Genomic DNA, 24,901 nt, shown 5'->3' with positions numbered 1-24,901 from the left:
TTAAGCGAGTCATAAAAAAGTGTTATTAATGAAAAAAATCCTATTATTTTTTTTTATCAAAAAAAAAAAGGCGCTATTAACTTTAAGGTGAAAAATTATTCATCCCTAATAGCCGACAGTAAAAACCCAGCCAAAATACTTTAACAAGGCCTAAATAATTCATGACCTCAGTACTTTGAAGCCCTCTTGAAAATAATCGGATACAGCAAAAATGCGGGCAAATTTCACCAATGACTGTCATCGTTTTAGTTTTTATAATTATTATCGTATTTTAATTTATTACTTAACAATCTTCCTATCTATTATTATAATTAATATTATTATTATTACATAACGGGTAGCGTTGACATATATCGTAACAAACGGATCCCTCACCATCATTATTATTGCATCAATCAATACCGGTGGAGCTCTCAAGCTTGAGTCAGGTTTTAACTCTCAACTTACACTCCTATATTTATTATACATCATATATCATTTATCATTTATGATAAATTATAATTTAAAAGCACGGTAACGATTTATTAGCAGAGTCGCCTGCCTTTTGATTCCTATTTGATTATATTACCCCTACTATTGTATTTTTAATAAAAATATTAAATATTTAAATAAAAATCTTATCTCACTCGATTTATTTTATTAATTTTTATTCAGAAAAAAATTAACTTGATTATAAAAAAAATTATTTGGAAAATTTTTCTTAACAAAATTAATTAATTTAAGCAAAAAAAAAATTTTTTCCGATAAAAATTTTATTTCTAAATCAAATTTATTTTTTATCAGTGCAGAAAATAATTTTAATTGATTTTTATTTTATAATAAAAAAATTATTTTGAAAAATTTGTTTATTTTAAATGACAAAAAAAAACTTTAAATGAAGAAAAATTTTTTGAAAATAAAAAAAAAAATTTCTAATTAAAAAAAATGATTTTATTTTAAGATTTTTCTTTTAAATCAATCAAATTAATGTTTTTCTGTATAAATGCTCCTAATTCAATCATTCAATTTCATCAACAGCAATATAACATTACAGGAATAATAATAATCCTCTATCGACTATTGAGTCGTAATAGTACTCCCTCATTAATAATTTAATCACTCAATTAGTTAGTTAATTAGTTAATTAATAAATATACATAACTTAAACTACTCGATAGTTTCTTAATCCAAGTGGAAGATCAAGACAGCGTTTAGTTTCATATATCCAAAATAGCAGCTTCGAAGTTATTAATTATTTGATAAATAAATAATTATTCATTAATGTCTAACATTAAAGATCCGACTGAGATGTTGCTAATACACTTTCAGTCGTTTCCTCCCTTCGTCATAACGGCCGTGTCACTTCTCCGCAGTCGCAGTGGGCATGATGTCCTCTTCGGTCCACTCTATTGCTTATCGATTGATCGCTACAATCAAAATAATTCATGTAACACCTTACTATCATTGTTTGCTATTATTCTATCGCTTTTTTATAAAAAAAAAAAAAAAAAAAAAAAAAATTATGTTACATTTAACACATTTGTGTCCGTCAATTTGTTTTGACACGGTACATGCTCATTTTTCGGAGGACAAGGACAGAATAACTAATTACTGTTTAGAAGATTAAGACCAAGACCCCAGGGAAATTAAATTTTCGGTCGTTTTATTTCATTGGATGACATCGATCTAGGTAGAAAGTTCAAGTGGATTTCTCAGTTGGCACATTATAGTTTACGACTAAATTTTTTTGTTTTTTTTTAATCAACACAAAAAAAGAATAATTAATTACTAGCAACCTTGCAGTAACTTTGTAACTGCCGTGACTTGTGAACTAAAAAAAATGAAATTTTGCTTTATTAAATAATGATTTATGTTAAATTTCACTGTACTTTCGTGAATATTGACGTCTTTAAAGATATAAGCTCATCCTAATGTTACACTCATCAAGAGCTTTCATTTGAGTACCCACATGCGTTTTGATATATTTTTCATATATTCATATATATAAATATATAAAATATATGAAAAATTGATGTGGGTACTCAAATGAAAGGTATCGATGAGTGTAACATCGGGATGAGCTTATATCTTTAAAAATGTCAATATTTCACAAGATACAAGGTAATTTCTTAATTACTTTTGCTTTATTAAATGATGACTTTTGTTAAATTGCACTGTACTTTCTTAAATATTGACGTTTTTAAAGATATAAGCTCATCCAGATGATACACTCATCAAGAGCTTTCATTTGAGTACCCACATGCATTTTCATATATTTTCCATATATACATATATATATAATATAATTGAGGTTATAATTGAGGATGGTTTTACTTGTATCACTGTAGAGTGTTTTACAAGGGAGGGTGGGGAATTATTGTTTCTCCGCAATATAGTCTCTCAACCCCGTCATTATAACTCTCAACCACTTTTTCGTCCCCACCCCCCTGCATGTCGGGATTTTTTCTTTCATGCCCGACACACATGTGCTGTGACTGTGGCCGACTTACGGGTTATAATCAGTACCTGCATTTGCATTACGGTCTTAAATAGTATGGAGGTACTTCTATAATGACATTTTACCTCCATAACTATATGGGAAAACCACAGAAAACCCGACCGGTACAGAGGCTGGCAATGAAACGCACATATTCTTAGTTTATAATCATTGAAAAATATTGGTGCGCGCCGGAATCGAACCCTGGTCCCACTCTTTCGAAATGCAAGTACCGAGCCGATTAGGCTATTGCCAACCTAGTTATATATAATATATATAAATATATGAAAAATTGATGTGGGTACTCATATGAAAGGTCTCGATGAGTGTAGTGTCGGGGTGAGCTTATATCTTTAAAAATCCCAATACTTCACAAGATACAAGGTCATTTCTTAATTATGTATCTTGAAATAGAGCATTTTCGAATGCAGCCTAAATACTTATCATAATAAATTAATTATCGATGAGAATGATAATATGAAACCTTTAAAGGCACAAATTCAAGTCCAGATCTTTGTAATGACACTAAATTTCACTGAAAAAACCGATTTTATCGTATGACAATCCTGAAAGCAAAATTTTTCTTATTCTCTTAATAATATAGATTAAGTAGTTTGTTGAAAAAAAAATTTCTTTCTTATCGGTGCGTTTTAAATTTATTATTTTACCTAGTAAATTTTGACATTGGCTACACTAAAATCTTTTATTCTTACTATAAAAATTTAGTAACCTTTCTTGATATTTTTTATATAATTTACGAGAAATTTTTAAGTGCAAAATAATAAATAAACATTGAAGTAAGAATTTTTAATTATTATACTTAATTTTTTTCAATATTGAAATGGCTTTTATTGTTTTTTAAAGTAATATTTTTTTTTTGTATAATTAATGAATTATAATATTAGAGAAATATATCATAAATTAACTTGATTGATTTTTAATAATTATAGTTTAATTGTTTTTAAATTATTAATGGCGTAAATTAAATAAGAAGCTTGGCTTTTAACTGCTTGTTGTGTAGTTTAATGTGTTTAGTAGTTCATAAGTAATGTATTAGTGACCTACACATAAACAACGTACTGATGGTCTAATTGTAGTCTGTTTACTGAGTGCTTGAGTATTATTTATTGAAGCTTATTCAAGTTTACACCTTAATTATCTTATAGTCGATTAATTTTATGCAGAATTTTAATTTTTTTAAAAATTAATTTCAATAATAAAATGATTTTTTAGTTTGAAAATAATTTTTAAGTTAATTTTTGATGATACATTTTAAAGGCCATGCAATACATTACATTTACTATCTATGCGTAGCAAAATTATACTGATTTACTATGAAACAAAAAATCTATGGAAAGTTGAAAAAAATAAAATTTTATTGTTCCTATTGCAGGAAAATTGAATAAAACGAAAAAAAAATTAATAATATACATTGCAGGGGTCTTTAAAGGGTCGTAATTGAAAAACTTCCGCCTGAAGCTATTAACTAGCATAAACCAATAATAATAACAATAGTAATTTATTTTTCACTTCAATATAAAAAATTTCATTAAAACTGCTCTAGTTAAACTTTTAAGTCAATATATTACAGAACAATAAAAAAAGTCAATTAACACTTGATATTATTAATAACGCGCGTTCTATAAATAATTAAAACTTTTTAAAGTTACGACTTTTGACGTATTGTCGTCAATATTATAAAAAGAATCACTTATATACAACTTGTATGCCTCTTATTAATAAAACACTGTTGATAGTTGCACTGATTCTTCAATATTCTTCAATCGATCAAGTTTTATATTTACGACAGCATAACTTCACGATAAAAAATCTATTTATGACTCTACTTTATACTATAAAAAAAAAATCTTTAAATAACTTGATTTGCTGTTAGAAAATGTTCTTAAAAAAACTGAATCTAATGTTAAAGTTAAAGGTCGCAGGTTCGAGTCCTGGCTGCATTTAAACTTACAAAAAATTTTCAATCCATTATTATTGTTATTGTTGCTATTATTTTTTCTGATGTGATTTTTTATCGAATAATAATCTTGAAATTTTATTTATTCATTATCTATGTTATTAAGAAAATAACAAAAATTTTGTGTCCAGAATAGTCATATGATAAAATCGGTTTTTTTAGTGAAATTTAGTGTCATTGCAAAGGTCTTGACTTGAATTTGTGCCTTTTCAAGGTTTCATTTCATTCTCACCAATAGTCAATTTATTAAGATAAGTATTTAGACTGCATTCGAAAATACTCTATCTCTGCATACATAATTAAGAAATGACCTTTTATCTTGTGAACTATTGACATTTTTAAAGATATAAACTCATCCCGATGATACACTCATCGAGACCTTTCATTTGAGTACCCACATCAATTTTTCATATATTTATATATATATTATATATATGTATATATGAAAAATATATAAAAATGCATGTGGGTACTCAAATGAAAGCTCTTGATGAGTGTAACATCGGGATGAGCTTAAATCTTTAAAAATGTCAACAACTATGAACTGACATTGCTATCTTGTCAACTAATGATATTTTTAAAAATATAAGCTCACCCCGACATTACACTCATCGAGACCTTTCATTTGAGTACCCAAATTAATTTTTCATATATATTATATATATATATATATATATATATATATATATATATATATATATATATTTTTATATATTATATATATATGTATATATAAAAAATATATAAAAATGCATGTGGGTACTCAAATGAAAGCTCTTGATGAGAGTAACATCGGAATGAGCTTATATCTTTAAAAATATCAATAATTAAAAACTGACATTGCTATCTTGTCAACTAATCATATTTTTAAAGATATAAGCTCATTCTGATGTTACACTCATTGAGACCTTTCATTTGAGTACCCACATCAATTTTTCATATATTTATATATATGTATATATGAAAAATATATAAAAATTCATGTGGGTACTCAAATTAAAGCTCTTGATGAGTGTAACATCGGAATGAGCTTATATCTGTAAAAATATCAATAATTAAGAGCTGACATTGCTATCTTGTCAACTAATCATATTTTTAAAGATATAAGCTCACCCCGACATTACACTCATCGAGATCTTTCATTTAAGTACCCACATCAATTTTTCATATATTTATATATATTACATATATGTATATATGAAAAATATATCAAAATGCATGTGGGTACTCAAATGAAAGCTCTTGATGAGTGTAACATCAGGATGAGATTATATCTTTAAAAACGTCAATATTTAAGAAAGTACAGTGCAATTTTACAAAAGTCATTATTTTCCAAGCTAAAATTTAATTTATTTACAGTTCACAATTTACGGCAGTTACATAGTGACTGAAAGGTTGCTAGTTATCATTATTAATTTTTATTTTCAATATTGTCAAAATTATATTAAATAACATGAATAATATATAATTAGTGATTTGGAATAATGTTTAATTGAATTAAGAGCGCAATTATCGAAAACAAATAGAATAACAGATGTTATATCGATAAGAGAATATTAACTAAAAAAAATAGGTCATGAATTAATTAAATTGGCTGTCACAAACAGCGGCTATATCGATGTGGAGATAGATGTGGATATTTGTATGCACGTATGTATATAAATATGGCTGTATGTATATTCATACGTGGAATAAAAGGCGTTGCACCTTGTATTGAGCGTAAATAAACAGTAAACCGGGTATGGATGCACCTACGGCACAGAAGGCTAGTTCATTCCGTGCGTACTTTTCATATAATTTTTAAATTATAGTGTAATGTCGTGTACTGTGTATATGTACTACATCCAACAGAGTTGTTAGTTACAAGTTCAGGGGTACGGGTATTATATACCCCAACGTAAGGTAAGGTGCGTCATGTAACGGCCTCCAAACTTTTAAATAATTACTGGAAATAGTAATTTTAATGACTATTATTTATTCACAATTCTGATAAACTTTCTTAGCTAGAGTTATTTTTAAATTTTAATCAGAGGTAAACGCCCGCGGGCTTCAATTAATATTTACTAACATTTTATTGATCTCTCGTCTCAGTATTATTATTGATGATCATTAATATTTACAAACAATGAAGTCCTTCTGATTAAACTTATATAATAAGGAAAGCTCAAAGTTGTGGAGTGTGATATCATTTCCGAGTGTCCCAGCGGAGTTTGAATAACTGATAACTGATGTTCCTAATTATTAACGGCGACCTAGTTAATGACATTGTCCCAGTTATTGACCATTTTCTTAGAATCGTTCTATTTGTCTGGTGTCCTAATTGGTAGTAATATCCGTTCTAATTCCAGCACATACTGATGCTCTGTGTACTGATCTGATTCATGATAATGTTCTGGTTGGTAATGATGCCTAGATGTTTGTTTGTTTGTTATTCTCAGGTATTGATTCGCTTAAACTAGCACGAGTTTTTTAAACTTTTTTTAGAATTAAAATTAACACAGGAAAGTTAGCAATTCATTGAAAAAAATTTTTTTATATTATTTTTAATTTTATTTCAACTTTTTAAGGTTTATTTACAAAAAGTTCAACATTTTTTTTTCTCTTTTTCGATTTTTAAATCAGTTTTTTTTGTGAGCCAGGTATAGTAGGAAGTTTATAAGTTAGAAGAAAAAATATAAAAAAAAATAAAAATAAAATTCTTTAAGACTCAAATCGCGGAAATGGAAATAAAGATCGCGGGTTCGAATCCTGAGTGTCAAAAAAATTTGTCTTAATAAATTTGTGATCAAAATGAATTCATTACAAAAATACTTTAATTTTTTTTTTCTTAATTATTTATTAATAATTGAGATTAAAATAATTATTATCTTAATTCTTGTGTAAGAAATTTTTTTACAAAATTTAAATTATCTTTACAAATTTTAAGAAAAAAAAAACAAGTTTTTTTATATTAAAAAAATTAAAATTTTAGAAAATAAAATTATTACAAAAATACTTTAATTTTTTTTTTAATTATTTATTAATAATTAAAATAAAATCAATTATTATCAAAATTTCTGAGTAAGAAATTTTTTTTACAAAATTGAAACTATTTTTACAAATTTTAAGAAAAAAAAATAAGTTTTTTTTTTTTATGTTAAAAAATTTAAATTAAAAATTTTAGAAAAATTAAAATTTTAGAAAATAAATTTATTATAAAAATACTTTAATTTTTTTTTCTCAATTATTTATTAATCATTGAAATAAAAATAATTATCATCTAAATTTCTGTGTAGAAAATTTTTTTTACAAAATTGAAAAGTTTTTTATCTTAAAAAAATAAAATTAAAAATTTTCTAAAATTTTTTTTCCTTTGCATATTTATAAAAAAATTAAAATAATTTTGTAAAAAAATTCATTATTTTATAGACAAAATTTTATTGCACATAAAAAAAAATTTTTTTTTAATAAAAATTAATTTTTAATAATTCTTCATAATTTATTTCAATGAAAATAATTACTCAACTAATTTATACGAACTAACTCTAATTAAAATAAAAACTTCTTCTAAACTAAAATTCTAATAAACAAACTAAGCTCTAATTAAAACTAATCAGCAGGTAAATAAAAATGAGTATGAAATAAAATAAGAAGAAATAAATTTTTTTGTCATAAAAAAAATTTATTTTGTTTTATCGCTCAGTCAACATATAATATCACAGCTCACATTAAACTTTTTTATTTGTACAAATATAATAATCATAATAATAAAAAGTATGTATAATAATAAAAATAATGAGAGGGAATTAAACGAAAATTAAAAAAGGTAGCTTAGCAGTGAGAAGCTTTTATATGTAAAATAATATACTGATGTAATGAGTATAATTAATTATGATAATGTTATTATTATTTGGTATGGGATCTAAGTCTATTTGATTGCGATTGCGATTGCGATGCGATTACTGTTACTTAATAGTAAGAAGTTTGTATTTGCAATTTCTGTACCTGAGGTTATTAGTACGTATTTTTCTCATACCACGTGCATGCCGAGGGGAGGGTGCCACGCACCGGCAATCACAGTGCATAACACAGAGTGCAACACTCGTGGCAAGTGTCACTACAAAGGGCGCCGCAAAAAAGTGGATTATTATTTCTAGTTGCGCCTCGCGATTGTAATTCGCCATCACTATGCTGCCATTAACGCGGCTGTAGTGGCAAGGAAATCTAGCGCCCTCGTATCCAAGCTCTCGGGTGAAATTATCACAATCAACTACCGGCGGGTAACCACATCCTTTTATATTAACCTTCAGAACTGCTTCCACTTCTGGTAGACCTGGAAAATTTTATTTTATTAGTTTTTATTCAATAAATCATTAAAAAAAAATTTTTTTTTTAATTTCTGGGCTCAGGAGAGAATTTTGAAATTTTTAATTATTATAAATTACGGGGAAATTTTTTAAATTGATCTTTTGATACTTAAAATTGAAATAACTAGTGAAATATTATGAAAATTAATTTAACAATTTTTTAAATTTTATAGCAAATAAATTATGGCAAAAAAAATTGAGATGTAAAAATTTTTAAAATTTTAAATTGCAATTTTTTAGAACAAATTTTCTTGATAAATAAAATTAAAAAATTGTTAAGTAACTGCTAACTTTAATGTCATTGAAATATTCATTTAATCCTCTATAAAAAAAAAAAGTACTGAAATTTTTTTACTCTTATAGTTTATCTAGAATAAAAGTTTTTAATTTAAAAAAATCAAAGTTAATCTTTTTAAATTATTAATTGAGTAACAGAAAAATTGAAATTTCAATTAAACTTTACGAAAAATATAAATCAGATCTTTTTTATAAAAAATTTAATCTACAAAAAAGTACTGAAATTTTTTTATTGTATTTTTAATAGTTTAGCCAGAGTTTAAATTTTTAATAAAAAGAAATTTAATTTAATGTTTTTAAATTATTCCTTTAATATTTCGACGGTCTTTTTTAAAATAAAATTCTCAATTAATAATTAAATTACAAAATAATTAGCTTTTTAAAGCGTCATGAAATTTATTTTTAAAAAAGTTTTAATTTTATAATATTTATGTTTGAAATTTTTCATACTAAATTTTTTTTAGTAAAAATACTCGATTCAAACTTTGGATAAACATTTTGCCTATCAATTTTTTTTTCTTGTAAAATTACCATTTAAATTTTTAACATGAATGCATACCAGCGGTCTAATTAGCAATCGGTCTAATTTCTTATTTTTTAACATTTTGATGTAGCAATAGTCCAATGATAAATTATTTGAATGATCCAAACCAAAATATTTTACCTCTATTAGATATTAAATAATTTTTCAAAGTGAAATTAAATTTCAAACTAATTATTTTTTCGTACAAATAGAAGATTCTTTAAAATGGAGTTAGACAATTTGCTAATTAGAACGTCGATTTGAAGAATTAAATTTTCAACTAAACTATCAACTTTATAGAAAATAGATATCTGACCTTTTTATAAAAGATTTAACCCTCTACAAAAAATACTAAGATGTTTTAGTCATATCTTTAATATTTTACCCAAAATTTCAATTTTTATCTAAAAAATCTCAAAAAAAAATCTTTAAATTCTTCGTTTAGAATTTTAAATAAAAAAAAAAAATTACTTATAAAAATAATAATAATAATAATAATAATAATAATAATAATAATAATAATAATAATAATAATAATGAGTTCCTGAGCCCACAAAATTTTCCCCGCTCTTGTACCCTCCACAAACCATCGTAAATATCTTCACTCCACAAACTGGCGTTAGTAAAATTGAGTTCTGGCGAGTAAGTAACATAAATATGAGTGCATCTATAAACATCACTGGTGCAGCCCTCCCTACAGGAGCTCCAGGTGCAGTTGAAGATCCCGAGGATCTCCTCCCTCTTGAGAGTGGTGCACAGAACAGGATGCGGCGAGAAGTCCGCGGCGAGGGTGCTTATCGCGGGGTCCACGTACAGCGGGACCAGGAAGAGGAGGGCGGCTCCGCCCGAGGTCGCAACCAGTGCTAGGGCCGAGGTCGCGTAGAAGTTGAACCTTTGACGGCAAGTCCGCCTCGGCGGCTGCCGCCTGGAAGCTCCGAACCCGAGCTCCAACAGCTTGCGACGACGGAGCTCCGATTGTTCCTGCTTGTCGTAGATTCCGCCGCTGCTCTGGCTGTGGTGGTTCAGCCCGCTGTACAAATTGTGGATCGTCGTCGTCGCCGTCAGGGTCCCCGTCGTCGTCGTTCGGTGGCTCTGCCCGCTCGCGTCCAGCAGCAACTCTGAACTGCTACCTCGCATCACCCCACGCTTTTTTTTTCTTTTCCCTTTCACACTTTTCCTCTTCAATCTTCTTTTTCTGATTTTTTTATTAATTTTTTAAGTGCTTTAAATTTTACACATTTTTCACACGTGTCTTTTTTTTTTATTATTATTATTTTTATTAATTAATTTTTTAACAAATAATTTTTTTTAATAAATTTTCTTTCTTAGAAAATTTTTTCCACAATTTAATTTAATTTTATGAACCACATACGAACAAAATAATTAATTACAAACTTTGTATACATATGACATATGACACGTTTGATATTTAACAAAAAAAAAAAATACTCAGTAAGTAGTGTACAACCGTTAATAAAATTTACATGAAAAACATCGTGACCAATGGCTTTATTTTTAAAACTGATTATTAAATTTCATTTTACTTTTTTAAGGTTAATATAATTTTATAAATTAATTGAAGATTACTCTGTACTCTTCAATAAAATTTATTTTATTTATATAACAGTAATATTTTATTTTTCTAAATATTAACAATTTTTTTATGAAGACAGTGATAGAAAATTAATTTTTAATTAATTAATTAGGCTCTTAAATTCATTGTTATTTTATATAAACACAATTTTTATTACAAAATAAATTAAAAATTATTAATATACTTTAAAATAAAATAATCTATTCACAATTACAAAAAATGAAGAATTTAATGTACCACTCGTTATAATAAAATTAAAATTCATTATCGTAATAATTAATACCAGTGAGTTGTAGAATATTTAATAATTAATTTAAATCCAGCATTTGAGTACATTTTCGTGGTTCAATTATTTAATAGGCCACTGGGGGTTTATAAATTTAAAATACATATTTTATTATTATTAGTAGAATAATTAACAGTTTATAATTATTATAAGACTAGATCGGTAGTTTTAAGTAAAAACAATGAATGATAAATTGTGCCCGTTTGATTGCGATTGGTACTAAGTGAAATATTCACTGAATGGTAAGTTGCCAAGAGCGAGTGGCGTGTTTCCTTTTTCTTTTATTTTTAGATAGTTTTTATATTTGGGGTGATTGTTATTACACATACGGGTGAGTAATTTTTTTCAGATTAGTGTTATGAGCGGATGGTCGGGCCACGCGAACCGCGGGTGAAGCACGACTACCGTTATCGGGACTGGCTCGCGTAAGGGCGCGGTTCCAAATGCGCACTCGCGAGCAAGGAATATGAGGGTAGGTGTGGGTGCAAATCTACACCAACAGACAGCCGTTCGCCTTCTACTCTATAATGCCAAACGCTGAATAGAGGATGTCAAGGAATATGAAAGGAAGATTGAGGATTTGAGGAACACACGAGTCCTTGCTCGTTCATACACCCTTGCCCTGGACTCGGTGACGAGTTTTAGAAATAAATAAGATGAATTTTTCAAGAAAAATTTATTTACAAAAAAAATTAATACAAAAAATTAATTATTAATTTTTTTTTTTTTTAATTGAAAAATTTAATTAATTTAAAAAATAAAATTTTTTTTTTAATTTAGAATAAAATGATCTTTTATCCAAAAAAATCATTATTATTTTTAATCAAAAGATTAAATTCATATAAAAAATATTTGAGAGAGTATTAGAAATAAATAAAATAAATTTTTCAAGAAAAATTTATTTTATAGAATCAAAATTGTTAATTACAAATTTTTAGTTTGAATGATTGAATTTTAAAATGTTTTTATTGGTACAAAAAAATTAATTTAAAAAATTTTTTATTATTTTTAATTGAAAAATTTAAAAAATAATAAAATAAAAATTTTTTTAAGTTTAGAATAAAATAATTTAATTTTTTATCCAAAAAAATTATTATTATTTTTAATTAAAAGATTAAATTCATATAAAAAATATTTAAGAGAGTTTTAGAAATAAATAAGACGATTTTTTCAAGAAAAATTTATTTTATAGAATTTAAATTGTCAATTACAAATTTTTAGTTTGAATGATTGAATTGTAAAATATTTTTATTGGTACAAAAAAATTAATTAAAAAAATTTTTTATTATTTTTAATTGAAAAATTTAATTAATTTAAAAAATTAAAATTTTTTAAAATTTAGAATAAAATGATTTTTTTATCCAAAAAAAATTATTATTATTTTTAATTAAAAGATTAAATTCATATAAAAAATATTTAATTCAAAAAAATCAAGCTAAAAGTTAATTATTGATCCAAAAAAATTAATTAAGAAAATTATAATTAATTATTTTCTTTTTTAGTAAAAATTAAAATAAGTATAAAAAAATAACAAATAAATTTTATCATCCATTATTTTTTTATTAAATCCATCAAATTTTTTAACTAATAATAAAAAAGCTTTCAAATTCATAAAATTTATTACAATTTACGACTTTCCAGAAGAAAAATAAAATTACTAGCCGGCATTAAAAAATTATAGATTACTTTTTACAATAAAAAAACCTAAAATTATCTTGTTTTAATAAAAAGAACTCGAGCTTTCTGTCATGTAAATACAATGTTAATAAAAGCAAATTTAATTACGCATTATGGAGGGTAACAAATTCTAAATTATTTAGCTCTGAAAATGATCATTATCCCGATTAGCCCCGAAATTACCCCAATTTCGCATAATAACTTTTAGTACCCACTTAAAATTCCAGCAAAAAAATTTCAATTATTTATTTCTATAAAATTTTCCCCTTTTCTCGGAACAATAACTCCGAAGGACGGTAATTTAAATAAACAGTCCTCAAATGAAATTCTAAGGAAACAATTATTCCGAAGGACTCTTACATTCCTTAATAATTAAAATCAATATCAAACAAATTTACCACAAGTATAATTAAAAAAAAATCGTAAAATCCATTAAAAAATAAAAAAATAATTAATTAATTAATTTTTACCAGCTAACCAATCGAAGTTAGAAAGTTACCCAACCATCCTTCAGTAAAACAGGCTTACCAACGTGTCCATAAACTACCGCCACCTGTCGGCAAGCCTTCAAACATCTTAAGCCGACCAAAGATCAATGTGAACTCGCGTGAATCTAAATAAATTCCTGCTTCTGCGTAGTTTTACCAATTACAGCTGACTGTCAGCAGCGATCAGTTTAAGTGTAGTACAATTAAAGTTCCTCAAAAATCTCCATTAAATCCAACCAAAGAAAACAAAATCATTCAAGCAACCAAAACTATGTGATCCAGGTGAATATAATAATTTATTATTCAATCATCACCATTTAATTCTATCTTCTAACCAAAGCACTTACTTACAACTACACCTACACGCAATACAATAATAATCCTCACAAATAATTAATCGTCATTGTCATCACTCAATTCCTGAGTAGCAATATATCAAAGTTGACTCAGTGGATCAATGTCAGCCAACTTACATAATTATTTTTCAGATAAGTTATAAATCGAAAAGTTCAAGTACCAATATAAATAGCCCTTTGAAATCAATCAATAATAAAGAAATAAAGCCACCTAGACCTGCAAAATGACATGGCTCGGTGACATCGCGAACAACGTCTTCCGGAACATCGTCTTCGGAGACACGGCGCCGAACATAGTCCTGGAAGTAAGATCGGACAAATACAGCAACCGGCACATCCACTGCCGAGAAGAAGGGATTATGCTGTACGGACCAGGTGACAAGAATGACAAATACGAGATAGTCCTCCACCGTCCCTGTCAAGAGACTTTGATCCACTCCTTCAGCCTGTTCCGCTCCGAGAGCTTAGAGGTCGCCGAGGTGCGCTTCACCGTCTACAAAGACAAGGTTCCAATCTTGGTCCAGATCTGCAAGGACTTGAACACCGTAGCAAGGATCCAGAAGCTCTGCGACACCTTATCAAGCTGTCCCACCTGGACCCTGGCGCACTTAGCCGCCTACATGGCGCTGTACGACGCCTTCAAGGACGCCACAGTGAAGAAGGATTTGAACAGCAGTGACCTAACCACAGGAATATCTCCCCTGCAAGTGGCGATCCAGACCAACAACCTTCAGATGGTCGCCCTGCTGATCAACGAGCACGCATCCGTAGAGCACCTGGACTACACAGCCAATACAGTGTACCACTACGCGGCCAAGTCCACCAAGGACATAATCTTCGCACTGGGCGCCAACTCTCCCAACGTGCTGAACAGCAGGAACAGCCAGGGCCAGACTCCGCTGCACGTAGCTTGCCACAATGACAAACCAGACTGCGTCAAGGCCTTGCTGATGATCGGGGCTGACGTGAACATCTCCGCCAGCGAGTCAACCGCCAATGGGCCCAGCTACGTCGCAGACTACATGAGCGACAAGCCGAACTCGTTGTTCTCCGAAGATATGAAGTTCGGAGGGACGCCCTTGCACTGGTCTTCCAGCCGGGAGGTGGTCAACGCCCTTATTGAGATGAACTGCGACATAAACGCGCTGAACTTCGACGGACGGACCGCTTTGCATATTATGGTGATGCGCAAGAGATTAGATTGCGTGATGGCTCTGCTGAGCCACATGGCGAACATAAACCTGGCGGACAACCACGGAGACACCCCTCTGCACTTGGCGGTCCAGAAAGGAGGCTCACTTTCGGTGGTACAGATGTTAATTGGCTTCGGGGCGGATATTGATGCCAAGAACTTCAAGAACGAGTCGCCCAGGCACTTGGTGGAGCTTAAAGGCGAAGGTGAGAAAATTCTGTATGCGTTGCACGCAGTTGGGGCCAAGCGTTGTGATAGTATGACAAAGGATTGTGGATTGGGGTGCAGACAGGGGGAGACTTTCAACGGAGTGGCGCCTCCAGAGCCGCCTACGTCCATCCCCAGGACTGTTTTGGACCAGATGCTCTATGTAGCGAGTATGGCGAAGATGGCGTCTCAAGGAACGCAGAAGCTCAAGGGGGGAAGGCTGCTTTGTTTAGATGGTGGAGGAATCCGAGGCCTGGTTTTAGTCCAGGCTTTGATCGAGATCGAGGCGGTTTTGCAGAAGCCAATTGTCTCTTGCTTCGACTGGATCGCCGGAACTTCCACGGGGGGGATTCTTGGGCTAGGAATGGCTGCGGGGAAGAGCTTGAGGGAATGCCAAGCGCTTTACTTTAGAATCAAGCAGGATGCGTTTGTCGGGTCGAGGCCTTACTGCAGCGAGAATCTGGAGAAGGTGCTGAAGGATTGTCTCGGAGCTGATACGGTTATGGCGGACATCAAGGCGCCCAAGCTGATGATTACTGGAGTATTGGCTGATAGGAAGCCCGTGGATTTGCATTTGTTCAGGAATTATCCTTCGCCGAGCTACTTGATGAAGATCCCGCACAATTCTAACTTCAAGCCGACTTTAGGGCCGGAGGAGCAGCTGCTCTGGAAAGCTGCGAGGGCAACCGGGGCGGCTCCTTCGTACTTCAGGGCCTTTGGGAGGTTCCTGGATGGAGGGCTGATCGCTAATAACCCGACGCTGGACGCCATGACGGAGATCCATGAGTACAATCTTGCTTTGAGGGCTTCTGGCAGGGAAGAAGAAGCCACTCCGCTGTCCTTGGTGGTCTCTCTGGGCACTGGAGCTGTTCCTGTCGCTCCTATGAAGGATATTGATGTTTTCCGCCCGGAGAGCATTTGGGACACCATGAGACTGAGCATGGGAATCTCGGCGTTGGGAAATTTGCTGGTTGACCAGGCCACTGCTGCTGATGGGAGGGTGGTGGATCGTGCAAGGACCTGGTGTTCTATGGCGGGGATTCCGTATTATAGATTCAATCCGCAGTTGTCGGCTATTGTGGCTATGGATGAGAAGAGCGATGAGATTCTTGCTGATATGATCTGGACTGCCAAGGCTTCTATGCATGCTAACAGGGACCAGGTCAAGGAACTCGCCGCTGTTCTTGCTAGAGATCCATGATTTGGGTAGGGTTTGCTCTAGGGTGTCTATTATGTTTATAACGTAAGTCAAGCTACCTCTAGGAAATCTCATTATTCGTAATTGGTGTAATTACTGGTCCATTGTTGCAAAAGTAACCTGATGATAGTGAGCGGTCTTTATTGATAGAGAATTAAGGGATTTGTTGTGTTGTTCGTAAATAAAAAAAATTTTTTTTACAATCGGGTGGCTTAAGAGGTTGGGCAAATTTTGGTCTTTTGAAATTTTAAGGTAGATTTGGTAAAATTAAATTTTACGCGATATAAATTGCAAAAGGGTGGATAAATTTTTTTTTTATTTTTGAAAAGGTTAAAATTTTCTAAAAAAATTTTTTTTTTTTTTTTTAAAGACATTCTTTTGAATTTAGAAAAATAATTTTAGAACCAAAAGGGAGTAAGGAAAAAAACCCCATTAGTGACACCTTTAACCCCTCTTAGTGGCATTTTTTTTTTTTCAATGAAAAAATGTTCTACTTGGAATAAAAATTCAAAATTTAGGTCTTAAAGATTAGAAATGATATATTCATTATTGAAATTAATACTGATAGAAAGATTTGTTTATAGTTAAAAATATTTATTAATATTTAACATATCATTTATTAGAGACCACTTTTTACTTCTTAACAAATATTTTTTAGTATTTAAAAAGATTAATTTATATTTAATAAATGAATATCAGATTTATTAAATACAAACAAATTATTTTAAATACTAAGAAATATTTGTTTAATGCTAAAAAGTGGTCTCTAATAAACGATTTGTTAGCTATTAACAAATATTTTTTAATACAAATAAATCCTTCTATCAGTGAATGATTTCATTAATTAAATAAGTACCAAAATCAAAGAAAGTGTCAGTAATGGGGTCCCCACCACTAATAGGGTCTTTTGCAGAAATGGAAAAATTTAAAATTGTGAAAATTTTCAAAAATTTGAAACGTAATTAATTTAAGTTAGATTTTAAAAAATGAAATTTTGACATTTTTACATCCAAAGTTTTTGAAAATTTTCAATTTTCAACTTTAAAATTTCCAATTTTGTAAGTGAAATTTTTTTACACGCCTTTTTCATAAAATTTTGAGAATTCGGTAAATTTTGAAAATTATCGCAATTGCCGACAAGCTGAATATTTTACAGGTTATATTTTGTAGCAATCGAACTTACGCGGCGGCCTTGTAATATAAAACATCGAAGAAATTATACGTATTTATTTTAAAAAATTTTTACTGAGCAAAAACTTTCAATAGTCTTACGATTAATTTATTTAAAACAGTAAAAATGTTTATTAAAAGGCAGCCGTGAGTCTCTTACGTATACTCTGTACATATTACTCATTAATTATAAGTTATAAATTATAAATTAGTCAACTAACAAGGACTTCATTTACATCCGGAAGTTCGGATGTAAGGAGCTTCTAATTATCACCGAATTTTAATTTATAACAAAGCTGTAAATCTTCCTAAGTTTACTCATTTAATTAATACTAATTATTTCTTAAAATACTAACACGAGATTATGTTAAAAAAAAATAAAATTGAGTTTTTGTACATTTTATAATAAAGGACAACCTTCCGAATACTTACCCACATTGAAAAAAAAATTAATTTGATTTTTTAAAAAAAATTCTTGAATCAAATTACAATTTTAAAGAGTTTTCTCAAAACGAAGGAAAAAATTTTTAAATCAATTAAAATTTATTCAAACTAATAAAAATTCTATTCAAAAATTCTTTTCTCAAATTAAGAAAATTAAACTTATTTTATTGGTTTAAAAATTTTTTTTAAAATTAAATTAATTTTTTTTTCCAGCTATGCATATCTAAAGTTTCAAATAAAACTAACATAGAATTTAAAGATCTGTAATTGATATTAAAAATTACGTATGTTAAATAGATAGATATTTTACACTCTTTACTTTGTTAAATAAATATTTAATTTAAATCATAAAATTTTTATTTAATTAAATTTTTTAATCTTTATTTAAATCCCAATAATATTTTTTATTAAATATTAATCATAATTATAATTTTAATTTATTGTCATTATTATTAATTTATCGTGGACCCATGTAATAAGAAGGCTGAGCCATGGAAGCGGAAATATAAGGGTAAAATGAGTGCGCGGGCATACTTTGTCCCTGATAGTCAGTATCTTCATGAACTGTGTAAGAGTCCGGCGCGGAGTAGTACTGACTGTGCATACAAGGGTAAGACTTCTGGGTGTTTGCGACTTCTGGGTACTTGAAGGCCTCCGAGTATCCGGAAACTTTCATCTCCGGGAACTTGGAGATCCCCTCGTAGTTCTTCTGGAGCTCGGGGTGCCTGGAAGCCTCGGGGTAGTTTTTGGAGAGCTCGTACTTGGGACCCTCGTACCCGCAGTTCTGGTGGTCAGTGCACTTTAGACTCTCTACGTACTTCGGGTGCAGTTCGAACCCTTTTTGCGGCTCGTAGGCCAGAGGTCGCTCGTAAGGCTTCGAGGAGTCGGGATAGATCCTCGGGTAAGTACATTCTGGGGGAGAGTCTACTGTTGGTGGTTGCAATGTATTTCGGGGGACAGATTGGTCTTCAGTCTTTGGTTTTCTGCGACGTGGTTGGTACTGTAATTATTTATTTTTTATTATTATTTAGTTTGAAAATTTTTTTATTTAATAAATTAATATTGGATGAGAAATTCAAAAATTAAAGTTAAAAAATAAATAAATTTTATTAGCTTAAAATTTAATAAAAAAATAAATTAAAGTTGAAATTTTATTTATTATTATTGTTATGGATTATTTAAATTATTTAATATTACATTAGAAATATAATAAGAAACTAGCAACCTTGCAGTCACTATGTGAATTATAAATAAATAAAATTTTGCTTTATTAAATAATGAATTTTGTTAAATTGCACCGTATTTTTTTAAATATTGACGTTTTTAAAGATATAAGCTCATCCTGATGTTACACTCATCAAGAGCTTTCATTTGAGTACCCTCATGCATTTTGATATATTTTTCATATATACATATATATAATATATATAAATACATGAAAAATTGATGTGGGTACTCAATGAAAGGTCTCGATGAGTGTAATGTCAAGGTGAGCTTATATCTTTAAAAATATCATTAGTTAACAAGATAGCAATGTCAGTTCTTATAATTATTGACATTTTTAAAGATATGAGCTCATCCCGATGTTACACACATCGAGACCTTTCATTTGAGTACCCACATCAATTTTTCATATATTTTATATATTAGATATATGTATATATGAAAAATATATCAAAATGCATGTGGGTACTCAAATGAAAGGTCTCTATGAGTGTAACATCGGGATGAGCTTATATCTTTAAAAATATCATTAGTTGACAAGATAGCAATGTCAGTTTTTAATTATTGATATTTTTAAAGATATAAGCTCATCTTGATTTTACAATCATCAAGAGCTTTCATTTGAGTACCCACATGCATTTTGATATATTTTTCATATATACATATATATAATATATATATAAATATATGAAAAATTGATGTGGGTACTCAAATGAAAGGTCTCGATAAACGTAACATCTGGGTGAGCTTATATCTTTAAAAATATCATTAGTTGACAAGATAGCAATGTCAGTTCTTAATTATTGATATTTTTAAAGATATAAGCTCATCCCGGTGTTACACTCATCAAGAGCTTTCATTTGAGTACCCACATGCATTTTGATATATTTTTCATATATACATATATATAATATACATAAATATATGAAAAACTGATGTGGGTACTCAAATGAAAGGTCTCGATGAGTGTAATGTCGGGATATGCTTATATCTTTAAAAATGTCAAAAGTTCACAAGATACAAGGTCATTTCTTAATTATGTGTCTAAAAAATTTTACCAGCTTAAATGTTAATAAAGAATTTACTTAAATTAAAAAATTAAAAACTTACTTTGTAATGTGGGTGTTGTTTTTTATGAGCATTACGTAATTTTTCCGCTTCTTCGATAAATGGTTGCTTTTCGCCGTCGCTTAATATTCTAAAATTATTTATTACACATTAAATAATTAAAATAAAAGTATAAAAAATAATTAAATAATTCAAAAAAATTTAATAAATTTAAATAGTCAATTTTAACAAATTTTCAAGCCTCTTATATTTTTTTTCTTAGTGTAAATTATCTATTATTTCTTTCTAATTTTTTCAAATAAATAAATTAAATTACCTCCACAATTTACCGAGAGTTTTTGACAACTCGGCATTATGAAGCTGGGGGTACTGATCAGCGAGTCTTCTTCTTGCAGCCTGGGCCCATACCATGAAAGCATTCATCGGCCTTTTTACATGAGTACTCCTCCGTCCGCCTGTTCTCGACGTTACTGGCAATAATGTCCAATCATACCCTAATTAAATTCAATAAATTTCGATTATTTCATCCATTTTTTTTTTCAAAAAAAAAAAAATCTTAATTATTAAAAATTAATTTCTTATCAAGAAAGTATAAATCAAGATCTAGGCTCGTAAATATGAATCATAAAAAATGAATTAAAATCATTTCTGTCTGAATCTTATCAGTGATATTCAATTCACCGAAGAAAAAATAAATAACCCTCATTTTTACAAGAATTCCTAATATAAAATTAATTATAATTATAATTACTGTCTCGGACGCTGATAAACTTCCGAGATTAATGTCATCATAAAACTCGGATAAAACAGTGATTCAGAATTAGTGCCTGAGAGTTTTATCGCAGGAAGTTGTCTATGATCTAAGGTCTAGTATATAGTATGTAGGGTTTAGAATAAAACCGATACTATCTAGGGCCAGATAAATCGTCAAAAGTGACGTCTGGAAGCTGATAATTAGCAAGGGTTAAAAAACACGTGACGGGTTGAATTAGAGTGTCATAATCTACTATCGGAGTTAATTGCGGGGTGACACGGTCTAACGATGCGGCCTCTCTGTCGGTTCCCTCTAACGAGACCTTCTTCGTTAGCCCTATGGTTTACGGCGAAATTTTTTAATTTCGCGAATCGCCAGGAATATATTTCTCCGTACAATATATTTATTCTCTTTTTGGTTCTTAAAATAAAATAAAAAAATAATAAATTTTTTATTTTATTAAATTTTAAGTAGATAAAATTTTTTTATTTTATTAAATTTTACGTAAAAAAAAAAATTTCAATATTATTAAATTCTACGTAAATAAAATTTTTTAATTTTATTAAATTTTAATTAAATAAAATTTTTTAATTTTATTAAATTTTACGTAAAAAAAAATTTTTATTTTATTAAATTTTACGTAAAAATTTTTTTAAATTTTACGTAAAAAAAATTTTTTTATTTTATTAAATTTTAAGTAAATAAAATTTTTTTTTTTATAAAATTAATTTTCAATCTATTCATTTTTTGTCTGGTTTTAATATAATTATTTTCAAAATTTTTTAATTGAAAATAAAAATAAAAATTTTAAACTAGCGAATAATAAATCAATTAACTAAATACACAGTTAATTAATTAATATATTAATTTAATTGATGCAAGAGTAAAGTAATTCTCTATTCATTAACAAATGATGGATTAATATTTGTGAAATAGATAATTACAAAAGAGTGTTTGCCGTAAAGGGGAGATTGTTAACGCGACAATAGTCGATTGTCCAGCGGTGAATAAACCGGTGTGTTATAACACTAGTCGCATAAATGCCAATCTGTCGCACGGCTTGTTCTTGCGTGGTACATTTACTTGATTACAATATTGCATCTGTATTTATTTTGTATCATTTCAATGTATCACTGGGTCGAAGATAATTACAATAATATTTTTATTTTTTATTAAATTTGACAGCCACGTGCCAGCGATTATTATCTATTCATTTAAAACTTTTACTTTCAGTATTTTTTAAAGTATGTAGTAAGAATTTTTTACAGGTACAAAAATTCTAGACAATTTAATTTTTTTTTTAGTCTTCATTTAATAGTAATTACTTTAATAGTCTTCATAAATATTTTTCTTTTATTATTATTATAAAGGCAAAAGTATAAATAATTTAATTATTTTTCTTTTAATAAAAAAGTAGTAAAAAAATTTTTTATTTTAATAATTTATTCACTTAAAAAATTCCATAAATTGCGACAAAAAAATTTTTTAATGTAATTACAATAAAAATATCGAGCGATAGAGATCAAAATGAAAATGAACTTTTCGTGGGAAGAAAAAAAAAATAGCCTCCCATAAATTACACCGCGTACTATTGCCTGCAAGTTGATGTGTCAGATTTAATTTGGTGCTCTAATAATTAGTGTCGTAGAACAGTTTCGCTTGGCTCGCAGCACCTGCTCTTAAAGATCTCACCGCTAGCGTATACATTTGATCATTTTTCATTATATGTATATGTATATCTAGCTTAAAGTTATACCACTAGATCATTATGTTACACATACATTTAAATTTACCCTCTTCAAGTAAAGTCTACTCAGGATTTTATTTTTCCAAAATAAAAAAACAAATAAATTTTAATCGCCAAGATAAATCCGGTGTCGAAAATTAACGAGCTGAGCTTTCAACGCCAATTATAGCGTCTACTTGTAAATTTAATGTCTTCATAAATTCAAGGTATATTTTGTTATTTCAATTATTAATTTATTGTTTACCTTGCAATAATTTTCCGACTGCATCGTCCAGCGCATTCGATTCATTTGACGGTCCGGGTTTGTCATTAATTTCCATGATTTAATTTTATATTAATTAATCAATAAATTTTTTTTTCAAAAATCAATTAATTAAAATCACACCACAATTTTTAATTAATTTTTTCACTGAAAAAAATCACTCAACACTTTTATAAAAAAAAATTAAATCTTCGACCCGCGATACGCGAAAGCTCGCGGATAATTCTTAAGCAAAGTCTTAAAATCTGAAAGAGTATGAGTGAGGGGACTCGCGATAATACGAGGCCGAGATGGTGAAGATGTGGATAGGATGGTGGAGGCGTTTCCGTGGACCACCACCTTTTTAACGGGTGGGGGAATCTTCTTCATCTTGTCCTCGGTCCATTATCTGTTTGTGCCGGTTACTATTACGCTGCACTGGTGATTCGACGTCAACTGACTACTAATGCAATGTAACTGGCGAACGAAATTCGTAAACTCACTCTACTCCTCGGTGAAAATCACTCTTCCTTTTTATTTTATTTACGCGAATGATTTTCAGCGCCCACGTACCGACTTATTTAAGTTAAGACTTCTCGCTGCGATAAATTATATATTATACTTATTTTCATTATTACGTTTTATAACTTATATTAGATTTGGAGGTAATTTACAGCTTTTAATTAATTGAAATGTGTCGCTGTTTCTTCGACCGAATCCGAGGCTAATTTTTGACGACTATTATTAATATTCATTTTGACAATAATATGTAGGGCATAAATTATTTATGCTTCGTCATTTTTCGCTGATTTAATAATAAATTTTCAAATTTTACTTGTAATAATTTTTTTTAAATTCGATCTTTATTTTATTTTATTTTATAATTAATGAACTGAAAAAATCTGAAAATTTTCAATTTTTTTTAAAAATTAATTTAAAGACATTAAATAATTTTAATTCAATCATTTAAGATTTCAAATAATAGAAAATTTAATTATTTAATAATAAATTTTCAAATTTTACTTGTAATAATTTTTTTAAAATTCAATCTTTATTTTATTTTATTTTATAATTAATTAGTTGAAAAAATCTAAAATTTTGCAATTTTTCAAAAAAATTAATTTAAAGACTTATTAAATATTTTTAATTTAATCATTTAAAATTTTAAATAATAGAAAATTTAATTATTTAATAATAAATTTTCAAATTTTACTTGTAATAATTTTTTTAAAATTGCATCTTTATTTTATTATTTTTTTTTTGTAATTAATTTGTTAAAAAAAAACTAACAATTTTTAAAAAAAATAAATTTAAAGACTTTTTCAATAATTTTAATTTAATTATTTAAAATTTTAAATAGAAAATTTAATAATTTAATTCCTAAAAATAAAAAAATAAATAAACAAAATTTTTAAACAACACAAAAAGTTATTGTTTTACTTTTTACTCGTTATCAATAACGCAATTCAATAAATTATCCACATTATCGGGTTACACAATGATAAGGAAATATTTATTAGTGATAAAAGTAAAGAATTCTTTAGTTCTGCTGGTCAGTTCATTGCTAATTTAAAATTTATTTTTACTGTCAGTATAAATTTGTTTTTTCCTCCTTTTTTTATTTTGCAAGTTTCT

At 28.6% G+C, this 24,901-nt stretch overlaps 4 protein-coding genes across 5 annotated transcripts in view; 2 read left to right on the top strand and 2 right to left on the bottom strand.

The window, feature by feature from the left end:
- Window positions 1–955: 955 nt before the first annotated feature.
- Window positions 956–10,886, bottom strand: LOC123269359 (protein tipE). The gene is made up of 3 exons (XM_044734982.1): window positions 10,208–10,886; window positions 8,439–8,766; window positions 956–1,406 (listed from the first exon to the last, which is right to left on the bottom strand). Exons 1-3 carry the CDS (start codon window positions 10,755–10,757, stop codon window positions 1,325–1,327), a joined length of 960 nt encoding a protein of 319 aa, XP_044590917.1. The 5' UTR covers window positions 10,758–10,886; the 3' UTR covers window positions 956–1,324.
- A 2,911-nt stretch (window positions 10,887–13,797) lies between these two features.
- Window positions 13,798–17,152, top strand: LOC123268379 (85/88 kDa calcium-independent phospholipase A2). The gene is made up of 2 exons (XM_044733390.1): window positions 13,798–13,947; window positions 14,154–17,152. Exon 2 carries the CDS (start codon window positions 14,246–14,248, stop codon window positions 16,619–16,621), a length of 2,376 nt encoding a protein of 791 aa, XP_044589325.1. The 5' UTR covers window positions 13,798–13,947; window positions 14,154–14,245; the 3' UTR covers window positions 16,622–17,152.
- A 1,520-nt stretch (window positions 17,153–18,672) lies between these two features.
- LOC123268382 (sex-determining region Y protein-like) overlaps window positions 18,673–24,901 on the bottom strand; it is a 39,996-nt gene continuing 33,767 nt past the window's right edge. Inside the window, exons 1-4 of one of the 2 annotated variants that reach the window (XM_044733394.1) lie at window positions 23,270–23,728; window positions 20,841–21,018; window positions 20,567–20,654; window positions 18,673–19,232 (exon numbers count right to left, since the gene is read on the bottom strand). In XM_044733394.1, the coding sequence (XP_044589329.1) occupies window positions 18,690–19,232; window positions 20,567–20,654; window positions 20,841–21,018; window positions 23,270–23,345 (885 nt within the window). In that variant the 5' untranslated portion in view covers window positions 23,346–23,728 and the 3' untranslated portion in view covers window positions 18,673–18,689. Of the gene's footprint in view, window positions 19,233–20,566; window positions 20,655–20,840; window positions 21,019–23,269; window positions 23,729–24,901 lie in introns of those variants that run through there. The other variant, XM_044733395.1, reaches the window with a different exon arrangement.
- The window catches only part of LOC123268380 (myrosinase 1-like), a 5,253-nt gene continuing 5,220 nt past the window's right edge, over window positions 24,869–24,901 (top strand). Inside the window, exon 1 of the mRNA XM_044733391.1 lies at window positions 24,869–24,901. The gene's annotated coding sequence lies outside the window, so the exon portion shown is untranslated.

Source organism: Cotesia glomerata, linkage group LG7 (assembly GCF_020080835.1).
Source record: "Cotesia glomerata isolate CgM1 linkage group LG7, MPM_Cglom_v2.3, whole genome shotgun sequence".
NCBI lineage: Eukaryota > Metazoa > Arthropoda > Insecta > Hymenoptera > Braconidae > Cotesia > Cotesia glomerata.
The sequence above is the reverse complement of the archived record's forward strand: the minus strand, read 5'-3'. Positions and strand labels throughout refer to the sequence as shown.

Bases quoted from the DNA above. Each gene is read 5' to 3' on its own strand.
- LOC123269359 (XM_044734982.1), bottom strand. From the start codon at position 10,757: ATGCGAGGTAGCAGTTCAGAGTTGCTGCTGGACGCGAGCGGGCAGAGC. The intron at 8,767-10,207 runs GTTTGTGGAGGG...AAAATTTTCCAG, and splicing joins GAGTGAAGATATTTACGATG to GTCTACCAGAAGTGGAAGCA. The intron at 1,407-8,438 runs GTACAGAAATTG...TTTTGATTGTAG, and splicing joins ATACGTACTAATAACCTCAG to CGATCAATCGATAAGCAATA.
- LOC123268379 (XM_044733390.1), top strand. From the start codon at position 14,246: ATGACATGGCTCGGTGACATCGCGAACAACGTCTTCCGGAACATCGTC.